Source organism: Mus caroli, chromosome 5, assembly GCF_900094665.2.
Source record: "Mus caroli chromosome 5, CAROLI_EIJ_v1.1, whole genome shotgun sequence".
Classification (NCBI taxonomy): domain Eukaryota; kingdom Metazoa; phylum Chordata; class Mammalia; order Rodentia; family Muridae; genus Mus; species Mus caroli.
In genome coordinates, this window is record NC_034574.1 from 120,530,777 (window position 1) to 120,542,300 (window position 11,524).

General features: G+C 46.0%; 1 protein-coding gene across 4 annotated transcripts in view; it reads left to right on the top strand.

Moving 5' to 3' along the window:
* Window positions 1–11,524, top strand: part of Glt1d1 (glycosyltransferase 1 domain containing 1) — a 92,005-nt gene that overhangs the window by 18,912 nt on the left and 61,569 nt on the right. For all 4 annotated transcript variants that reach the window (XM_021163965.2, XM_021163967.2, XM_021163963.2 and 1 more), the window contains one exon: window positions 8,073–8,221. In XM_021163965.2, the coding sequence (XP_021019624.1) occupies window positions 8,098–8,221 (124 nt within the window). In that variant the 5' untranslated portion in view covers window positions 8,073–8,097. The remainder of the gene's footprint in view (window positions 1–8,072; window positions 8,222–11,524) is intronic.

The following is an 11,524-nucleotide window of genomic DNA, read 5'->3' on the forward strand; positions in this document are numbered from 1 at the left end:
GAGAGAGAGAGAGAGAGAAGAAGAAGAAGAAGAAGAAGAAGAAGAAGAAGGAGGAGGAGGAGGAGGAGGAGGAGGAGGAGGAGGAGGAAAGAAAGAGAGAAAGAGAGAGAGAGAGACAAAGAGACAGAAAGAAAGAAAGAAAGAAAGAAAGAAAGAAAGAAAGAAAGAAAGAAAGAAAAGAAAGAAAGAAAGGAAGGAAGGGAAAGGAAGGAAGGAAGGAAGGAAGGAAGGAAGGAAGGGAGAAGAAAAGAAAGAAAAGATGGAGAGACGGTGAAGCAGTTAATAGCACTTACTTCTCTTTTCAGAGGGCTGAGGTCTTGTTCCTATCACATCAGGTGGCCCACAGTCAGCTGTAACTCCAGCTCCAGGAGATCTGACATGGTTTTAATCTCCCATTTGTGCCCATACATGCACAGAGGCATACACATAAAGACATTGATAAAACCACAACTTTTTGTTTGTTTGTTTTTTGAGACAGGGTTTCTCTGTGTAGCCTTGACTGTTCTGGAACAGGCTCTGTAGACATCAGACTGGCCTCTGCCTCCCGAGTTCTGGCATTAAAGGCACTCACCACCACTGCCATTTTGCATGGCTAAAATACAACTTTAAAAGAAAACTGTAATCAGAAGCCTAGAACACAGGTGGGTGTGGTGGCTCATGCCTCTGACCCCTGCATTTAGAAGACAGAAGCAGGAGGATTTCTATGAGTTCAAGGTTAGATAGATTACATGGACCTGTCTCAAAATAAATGTAACCCAGAGAACAAACTTCACTTTGTCTTGGTGGAGAAAAAAAGGACAGGGGAAGTAGATGTGAGTAGGAACCTTAGTAGCTCTGTCCAGTTAGTGCTGGGCCCAGGGATTCAGAGCATCTTTCCTCTCATGGAGAGGAGGCTGAGCCCCCAAAACCTTTCAATAATTCAAGTTAATCTTAAAACAGCTTCCTGGGTCAATCCCTGCTTTTGTGGATAGCTAGCTTCTCCAGCTCCCTCTTAACCCCCCCTCCCTGCTTCCTCTTGACAGTCCTGGGGGACAGGGAACACAGGGTCTCATGCATGCCCTGCAGTCACTCATCACTGGGCTACATCCTCCCAGCTAACCCAGGCTTTTATAATGAGACCCCCAAGTGTCTTCCACTGTCTGGGAATGACTTCCTCATGACAGTGGTTGATGAGCAGCTGAGACAGAGACCATCCTCCAGAAACCCAAAGACCTCTTGCTTTCCACACTCAAATTGGCTTCCCTAGTATTTTTGAAATGTGTTGCTGCTTTTAGTTTTTATCATTTGCGTATGGGTGTTTGTTTGTTTGTTTGTTTTTTTGCCGGGAATGTGTCTATATGCATGTATGTTTATGCACTGCATGAGTACCTGCTGTTCATGGGGGCTGGAAGAGGGCATCAGATACCCCTGGAGCTGGAGTTAACAGATGTTTGTGAGTCACTGTGTGGGTGCTGAGAACTGAATGCGTCCTAGAAGAGCATCTAGTGCTCTTAACCACTAAGCCATTTCTCCAGATGGTCACCATCACCATCACTGTTTGTGAAACAGTCGGCTATAGCTAGGGATGCTCTTAAACACTCTCCCTCCCCTCCCCCACACACCTCATAATGAGAATAGGTCTGGCCCTCACTAGAGAAGGACTTGAACGTCTGATCCTCTCATCTCTCTCCTGAGCCCTTGGATTCTAGGTGTGTGCCACCACGCCCCTCCACAAAGTTTCTTGACCTTTGTTTCAAATCCTATGGGAACACAGTGTCTGTGGCACTCCCGACGGTGACCAGAAAATGCTGCCAAGTACTGTGTAACCCTTGGCTCTCAGGAGAACACACACAGTCAGGGTCAAGTTGGTTTCGGGCAGAGAGTGTTGAGCCAGAATTGTCGCAGGAGAACTGAACTTTGGGCAGTGGGTGGCAGCTGTTCTTACTTCATCCACAGAGGGCCAATGAACAACAAACGTGTTTACAGCTGAAACTAGAGAGAAGGTACCTCAGGGAAAGGGAGCAATCTGAAGCCACCTGGGAAAACGTCTTTTGCAGCCAGAATCACTTTCTCCTTCCTCATCACCCCGTCTATCATTTCCCTCCTGAGTTCTGCTGCAATGACCAGATTTTAGGTGGGAAAGCTTTTTGGTGAACCAATAAGGGGAGAATTTCAAGTTTTTTGGGTTTTGCTGTAAAGCAATGGGTTTCAACCTCCCTAATGCTATGACTCTTGACTACCGTTCCAAATGTTATGCTGATACTCCAACCATAAAATGTTTTCGTTGCTACTTCGTAACTGTAAGTCTGCTCCTGTTATGAGTGGTAATGGAACTATCTGTGTTTTACAATGGTCTTAAGTAACCTCTGTGAAAGGGTTATTCAACTGTCAAAGGGGTCATGACATCAGAACTGATGTTTTATAGGAACCAACTAGCTAACTAATAAATTAGGCAACTCTGAGGAGCCCGGCAATGGTGGTGCGCATCTTCAATCCCAATACTCACAGAGGTAGCGGCAGGCGGATCTCCATGAGTTTGAGATTAGCCTGGTCTAGAGTTAGTTCCAAGACAGCCAAGGCCACACACACACACACACACACACACACACACACATACACTCCCACCCCCCCACCCCACCCCCCAAAAAAAACCCAAACCAAATGAAACTAAATCCACTGAGAGGGATCAGAGACAGAAAGCAGAATTTTGTATGAAGGTTTCAGATCTTTGAGTATGGAGGGCTTGGCCCTTCTCTAAACCCATTGATCCATTTGATTGATCCATCAGTATCATTGAGGTTTTTAGGAATCAGTCACCACCCAAAGACTATACAAAGTTGCACACACACACACACACACGCCCTCAACACGTAAGCTTCTTGGGGGATATCTCACACACAGAGGGCATCATGGGTGCCTGGGAAGTGCAGGGAAACAGACTTATTTTTCTTTCTGCGTAAGTTGAACAGAAAAAGAAAAAAATAAAAAGGAAAGGAAAAGACATGAGTGCTCCTACTAGGTACAATGGAGTGGGTAAGGTTTTTTTTTTATAGCTATGTGGGAGAGCTTAGCCAGCAGCAGAGACATCGGGGAGAGTTCAGAGTGGACATGACCAGACTGAGCTGGGACGTGTGGAGAGAGGAAGGGAGAGGAGGGGGTGGGGACCAGACACAGCAGCCAAGAGGCTAAAGGAACAAAAGGGGCAGGTAACCAAAATGTCTCTCTTATAGAGGGCAGAGCCTCTGGGGGAAGGGCAGCCCAGCTGGGCTGATACCCCATAACTGGTAGGGGCTGAGGAATGCTGGGAGAACATGGCAGCCAGGTCAGCTTTGATATGCTGAATAGATATTGTGAGGCAAGTGGACCTTGCCACCAGACAGAGGAACTGGTAAGGTTGAGCTAGCCTAAACCCCGGGAAATCTCAGAGTTGAAAATGGTAGGCTTGAGGTCAGCTCCCTACCAGATTACCTGATCTGGAACACGTAACCATGACACCCTACTGAGAGGACCGTGATCATTGGTAGCATAAAACCCTGGAGTTCTCAATGCTAATGAGGTATCTAGATAGGACTTGTGGGTTTAGACCTTCGTTGTAAAGAGATGTGCCTAAATCTCCAGGAGCAGGAGAAGGCTTTCTATCTTCCCGCCCCTCCGTACTCACTCAGGACCAAATGGGGTTCCCGCACCTCCACCCCCACCCCCACCCGTCTCAGACTCAGCTATCCCCTTCCTGTCTGGCTTGTAGGGAAAGTGGAGTCTGGGTACACAGGAGGCTGGGATCATGGCGTCTGTCCAAGTCCCCACAGTTTCTCACATGGAAAAATACTTGCTGGGACCCTATCATGGGCGGTACTCGGGAACCTCAAGCGGTGAGGCAGACACACAGCCCGACAACACACCTCATCCATTTGTCCAGAGTTTGAAACTTAACATAAGCAGCAGGTGTTGGAGGTCCGCTAACATTTAGACTCTTAGCAAATGAGGACTAAAGACTAGGTGGCACCTCACCCATCAGAGCACCACCAGCAACCCCTGAAGCCAGTAGCCAGGCAACCAGAGCTGTGAGTGTGTGTTAGGGCCAAGCATGGCCGTTTGGAAGAAGGTTCTGCATGTAAATGCACAAAGTATTACACAGTTATACTGTGAAAATCCTCTGATGGAGAAGTGTGCAGAGATGGCAGCCTGGGAAAGCCACTTGGCCATACGCTACAGTGTCTGAGAAGGCTGCCTCTAGAAATGCCTCTTCCTTTCCCACCTGAGCCACACTCAACACACCATAAAACCTGCCCTTTGAAACTGTATGACTCATGGCACTGGAGAGATGGCTCAGAGGCCAAGAGTCAGTTCCCAGCACCCACGTGGTGGCTCACCACTGCCTGTCACTACGGTTCCAATGGGGCTGATGCCCTCTTCTGGTCACTCTGGGTACTGCAAGCACATGTTGCACATGCAAGCATATAGACATAATTAAAAAACAAAAATAAATCTTAAAGAACGGTGTCGTTGCTGGATGGAGCTGGGTGAGGTGATTTCTAATCTTAAGTCATGAACATGCAAATTGGTCTCCTTTTCCTAGAAGTAATGAGAGCTAATTATTAAAGTCTCTCTCTCTCTCTCTCTCTCTCTGTGTGTGTGTGTGTGTGTGTGTGTGTGTGTGTGTGTGTGTGATTTTTGTATTGTTTTGTTTTGAGCAGGGTTTTAGACCACTGGCTGCCCTGAACTTGCTTTGTAGATCAGGCTGGTCTCAAATTCACAAAGATCCACCTTCCTCCTGCCCCTTGAGCAGTGGGATCAAAGGTATTGGACACCACACCCAGCTCAGCTCCTTTCTTTAAAAATCTTTTGCTGGGAAAGAAGAAAAAAAACCATACTTTCTTGGGCATAATAGGTACTTTGTGAATCTGTTATTGAATTGAGTTATCCTGTGAGAGAGGGAAGGGGGACAAAGTAATTGGAAAGTGTTATAAGTCAGCCAGGCACCGGAGTTAAGATTTCAGCCCACCGAGTATTAAGATTAAAGTTATTTTTCATTTAGAATGTTTATGAGACCATTCAATGAGTGTCACAGTGCTGTTTAAAGGGCGTTTAGTAGGCGAAGAGCATCTTGTAATCGTGACTCTCCTTATCCACGGCCACGGTCCCCTTTCCCTTGTGAATGGATTCAGCAGAGGTCATGGATCTCTCTCGGGTTTTCATTCTCTAGTAGAATTCAGAGTTACTGCCATCTGCCAGCAGCTTCTCATTTCCTAGAGCTTTCTGGAGATGGAATAGCAGTTACTCACGGCTGCCCAGAACACATAGCATTCCAACTCACAAATGATGTGAGGTTCAGGCTGAGGAAAGCAATAGCTGCAGGGTTGACAGGTTCCCTTGTGAGTGCCACCCAGGCACCAACACTGTCATCACTGACGGAGGTGGGGGGGGGGCGTGCTATTGACCTCCGATGACTGATCAAAGTTAACAATGAGAATGGTACGGCCAAATTATGCAACGTGAGCTAGGCGTAGTGACACAGGCTTGGTATCCCAATTACTTGGGAGGCTGGGGCAGGAGAATTGCAGGTTCAAGGTCTGCCTGGCCTACAGAGTGAGTTCAAGGCCAGCCTGGTGACCTGGTGAGCCCTGGGGATGTAATTCGGTGATAAAATCTTGTTTAGCTTGCGTCAAGCCCTGTGCTGAACAATAAGTAAAGTCAGTAAAAACCACATCAAAAACTTCAGACCCATTTTGCTTGTATTGATTGATTGACTTGTATTGATTGATTGATTGATTTTTTCGAGACAGGGTTTCTCTGTGTAGCCCTGGCTGTCCTGAAACTCACTGTGTAGACCAGCCTGGCCTCGAACTCAGAAATCCGCCTGCCTCTGCCTCCCAAGTGCTGGGATTAAAGGCGTGCGCCACCACTGCCTGGCATGAATTAATTTATTTTAAAAGCACTTTTTATATTAAAAGTTGTAATATACTTTTGTGTGTGTGTGTGTTTGTGTGTGAAGTTCCCACACTGGCCAGAACAGGGCAACAGATTCCCCTGGAACTGGAGTTACATATGGTTGTAAGCCACAGATAGGTGCTGGGAATTGAACCTGGGGTCCAATGCAAGAGCAGCTAGTATTCCAACCTTGGAGCTCTTTCTCCGGCTCTAGGCTTTGCTCAGTTTGCACAGTGCCATTAGCATGTTATGCAATATATGTCTTTACCTTATGCAAAGAGATGTTAGCATTCATATGTTAGTACTGCCACGGGCCCCATCCTGTGTCCCAGAGTGAACATGGTACTGAGTACTCCTTCAGCCTGATGCTTCTTCCTAAGCCCTTTTTGTTTCTATAGCACATTGGATACCAGATGATCCATCTAGTCCAGTCCTGCTTACAGTAACAAATTAACCTGAGGCTGGGTAACGTCAGGTTAATACAGAAACGGAGGTTTATGGAGGTTTATTCACTTCCTACTTCTGGAGATTCAAGGTGGGAGCACATTCTCGGGGACAGTCGTTAAAACTTTAAAGATTGGGTTGGAGAGATGGCTCAGATGGTTAAGAGCACCGACTGCTCTTCCAGAGGTCCTGAGTTCAAATCTCAGCAACTCCATGGTGACTCACAACCATCTGTAATGGGATCCGATGCCCTCTTCTGGTGTGTCTATCTGATGACAGCTACAGTGTACTCATAGAAGTAAATAAACCTTTTAAAAAAAAACTTTTGAGATTATATTTATTAATTTACTGTAGAGCAGGAAGCATGGTGCTTGGGGGGTAGGGAGTGACTTCACACAGGTTAAGGTAAAAGGACAACTTGGGGACAGTTGGTTCTCTCCTTCTATCACGTGGATCCCAATAGGATCAGATTCAGATAGTTAGAACCAAGTTTGGCTTAGCATCAAAGGCCTTTATTCCATGGAGCCATCGTGCCTGCCCTTTGAAATCATTAAAGAAACTAATGACAGGGGCTGGAGAGATGACTCCGTGGGTAAGAGCACTGGCGGCTGTTACAGAGGATATGAGCTTGGTCCCCAATACCCACATGACAACTCACGATCATCTAGAGCCCCAGTGTTGGTAGATCTGACACCGTCTGACTTCTGTAGGTACCAGCATTATATGTGGTCCACAGACACACATGCAGGCAAAACACTCATAAGCATAAAATAATATAAACCTAAAGGAAACATAAAAAAGTGAGTGGTAGCTATTGTAAGATGCACATTGGGCACCATCTAGACCAAAGGGACAGTGGACAAAGGCAGGAGTGGAGTCAGAGAGATGCAGATGGAGCCCCGAGGTAGGTCAGTGCCACTGAATGTGGTGAGAAGCTTTTGTGTCTCAAAGCTGGGATTGCCCTGACCTTGATCCCAGCCACAATCCCTGGTCCTGCAGGCTGGGGAATGGATGACTACTGTGGTCATCTCTTCAAACTTCCATCTATGTTTCAGTACAGATTGCCCCCCTCCCCCCCAAAAAAAGCAGCTCAGAAAATAAGGGTTACTATGTGGGACTTACTCAAAGCTTTGTCTCAGGTAGGGTTTTACTGCTGTGAACAGACACCATGACCAAGGCAACTCTTATATGGACAACATTTAATTGGGGCTGGCTTAGGTTCAGAGGTTCAGTTCATTATCATCAAGGCATGACAGCAGGCAGATAGGGTGTAGGAAGAGCTGAGGTTTCTACATCTTCATCGGAAGGTCACTAGGAGAAGACCGGCTCTTTTTTTATTTTTATTTTTTTTAATTTATTTATCTATTCACAGGTACACTGTAGCTAACTTCAGACACATCAGAAGAGGGTGTCAGATCTCATTACAGATGGTTGTGAGCCACCATGTGGTTGGCTGGGATTTGAACTCAGGACCTTTGGAAGAACAGTCAGTGCTCTTACCGGCCTAGCCATCTCACCAGCCCCAGAAGACTGGCTTTTATGTTAGGAGGTTCTCATTGCCCACTCCCATAGTGACACACTTCCTCCAACAAGGCCACACCTCCTAATAGTGCCATTCCCTGGGCCAAGCGTATTCAAATCACCACATGCCTTAACCAAGGTGACAACTCCAACCAACTTTTCCCTCTCTCTGTTTTGTTTTGTTTTTTGTTTTAACAAAGGGACCACCTAGAAGCTGCAGGCCACATGTGTGTTCTGAGAGATGCCTTTGATTTTGAAAGCCCATCTGAAATTGCCAACCTGATCGTGGATGAAAATCTGGAAGCAGCACTAGCTCTTCACCTCTACCGAGGAGGCAGACTTCTGCAAGGTACCCCTCTCACGCTTCCAAAGTCACACGGGGGGGTTGGGGGAGTACTGAAAAAAATGCCAGGTGTTACCCAAAGACAGACTGAAGGGTTATACAAGGTCTCTGTCTTTTTCTATTAAACAGTTATCTAAATGTGGTAACCTTGCCAGTTTAGAACAGATAGATATTGGTGATGTCTGTACTGTATAAATATTTATTTAAGTGTTGTCCTGAAGCCAGGCCTGGTGTGGTACATGCCTGTATTCACAGCACAGGGTCTTACAAAGCTTTGGAAGTCCTGTGTCAAAGCATTCATGTCTCTCCTGTGGTCCACTTATTCTTCTGTGGCCAAGAAGCCTCTTTACTTCTGTCTTAGTTAGGGTTTTACTGCTGTGAACAGACAACATGACCAAGGCAAGTCTTATAAAAAGCAACGTTTAATTGGGGCTAGCTTACAGGTTCAGAGGTTCAGTCCATTATCATCAAGGTGGGAGTATGGCAGTATCCAGGCAGGAATGGTGCAGGAAGAGCTGAGAGTTCTATGTCTTCATCCAAAGGCTGCTTGTGGAAGACTGACTTCCAGGCAACTAGGGTGAGGATCTTATACCCACACCCACAGTGACACACCCATTCCAACCAGGTCACACCTATTCCAACAAGGCCACACCTTCAGATGGTGCCACTCCCTGGTCCAAGGATATACAAACCATCACACCTCCCTACTGGGGTTTCTCCATGGGTGGTGTTTCAGTTTAGTTTCCTGTTGCTGTGATAAAATGCTCTGACAAATGCAACCTTCAGAGAGAAAGGGTTGTTTTCAGTTCCAGGGTACAGCCTATCCTTGAAAGGAACTTGAAGAAGCTAGTCACACATCTGACCTCAAGAGAAATGAATGTACACAGAGTATGTTTCCTGCAAATGGTCCTTTCTACATTCACACTGTTCAGGACCCCGTGACTAGGGAATGGTAACACCCACAGTGGGCTGGGTCTTCCCACATCAATTAAATTAAGACAGTCTCCACACAGACGTGCCCACAGGTCACCCTGACCTAGACAAACCCTCACTGAGACTCTCTTTCTGAGGTAATTCTAGGCTGTGTCTCCAGATGACAATGAAAATGAAGTCACAGGTAGTTTGAGTAGCTGTAGACACAGTGGCCAGCTTCTCTTATAAAGAACATTCTAGAGCCATACACTCAGCCTCTAAAGTCACCTACCATGCCAGACATAGAGGCATGTACTTGTAGTTCCCAGCACCCAGGAAGTAAAGGCAAGAGGATTCCAATTTTTGAGTCCAACTTAGGTAAGTATAAAGTAAGTTTACGATAACTCAATGACATCTGTTCATGTGTGTGTGTGTGTGTGTGTGTGTGTGTGTGTTTTCAAGACAAGGTTTCTCTGTGTACCTCTGCCTATCCTAGAACTTACTCTGTAGACCAGGCTGGCTCAAATTCAGAAATCCACCTGCCTCTGCCTCCCGAGTGCTGGAATTGAAGGCCTGTGCCACCACCACTCAGCAGTGACACCTTATCTCCAAAAATAAAAAAATGAAAGTCTTCCACTGAATCCATAGTGTCTTTTCACCATCCAGGTGAAAAGCTACTAAGCTCTAGCTGAGTATCAACATAAGGAGGTTGATTCTGGAGTTTGATCTTGATGTGTACACACAATGTGTATATATATATATGTGTGTGTGTGTGTGTGTGCTTTGTATTCCCAGAGGCCAGAAAAGGGTATCATGTTCTGAGCCAATGAGGTATTAGGAATCAAACCTGGGTCCTCTGCTAAAGCAGAGCCATCTCTGCAACCCCCCTTTTCTTCTTTAAATTATTATTATTATTATTATCATTATTATTTTGGTTTTTTCGAGACAGGGTTTCTCTGTGTAGCTCTGACTGTCCTGGAACTCACTCTGTAGACTAGGCTGGCCTTGAACTCAGAAATCCACCTGCCTCTGCCTCCCAAGTGCTGGGATTAAAGGCATGTGCCACCACTGCCTGGCGTGTATTAATTTATTTTAAAAGCACTTTTTATATTAAAAATTTTAATATACTTGTGTGTGTGTGTGTGTGTGCACGTGCACTCCCGTGCAAGTGTGCCTTCCATGCACATGTTTGGAGGTCAGAGGACAATTTGGGAGAGTTGGTTCTCTCTGCATACCTATCGACCCACTTACCATGTCAGTCCTGGGAAATCAAACTCAGGTAGGCTCGGGAGCACATGCCTTTACCTGCTAAGCCATCTCCCCAGCCCTTTATAAAAAGCAAAGGTTTGCCAGGGAGCGATCAGGCAAAGAAATGCAGATTACGAGGAAGCACACAGAGGCACCATCCATACACATGCGCCCTGGCTACAGTGCCAACGTGTCAGTAAGTGGTTCAAGGCTGGCGCAATGGCTCAGCAGTCAGGAGCAGTGACTACTCTTCCTGAAGACCTAAGTTCGATTCCCTGCACTCATGTGGCGGCTCAGGACCGTCTATATCTATACCTGTAGTCCTATGGGATCAGGTGCCCTCTTCTAATGTACAGACATAATTCAGGCAAAAACATTTATATACATAAATTACATAAATAAATAAGTCTTAAGGAAAAAAAAACTGGTTCAGTTCCTGCTTTTCATTATGGTTCATACTGTACGACCCCTGAACTAACCCAAGGGATCATTCCTCCCTCCTGGGGATATATGTAAAAGAGTTTCCCCTTCTGTGTACATCAATGAATTTTTCAAGTGTTGAATGGCAGAATATTATTGCTGTCCTTCCTAGATGGCGTATAGCCAGGGCACTGTGCAAGGTGCACTCTGAGAACCCTCTCATATGCTTTAACTAGCCTATAAAACATACGGCTTGCGAGTTAATTTGCTGCAGCCTACGGTGCTTTAATGAAGTTAAAGAATATGCCCCAGGCTGGGGCCCAGTAAGGAAGCAGATGGAGTCCTGTGGCTTAGAACATTAACCAGTCTGTGAGGATATCCCGTGAGTGGGTAGGGATCCAATTCAAGCGCCCCACCCCATATAATTATTCTGTAGTTTGTGTGTCTTTAAAATCGAGATCATGTACGGCTTACAGTTTGGTGGTCTTTAACTTCTAAATTAAATTGATCTGTTTAGTAGGGTGGGTGTGGCACAGCATGCACGCATGCGTGTGGGGGGTCAGAGGATAACTTTATAGTGTTCTCTCTTTCTACCACGTTAGTCCCAAGAATCAAACTCAGGTCCTCACGCGTGGTGGCAAGCACCTTTACCTGACGAGCCCTCTCACTGGCCCACGGTTATCTGTCATTTCTGTTGTATGTTTTGAATTTTGTTTTTTTTTTTTTTTT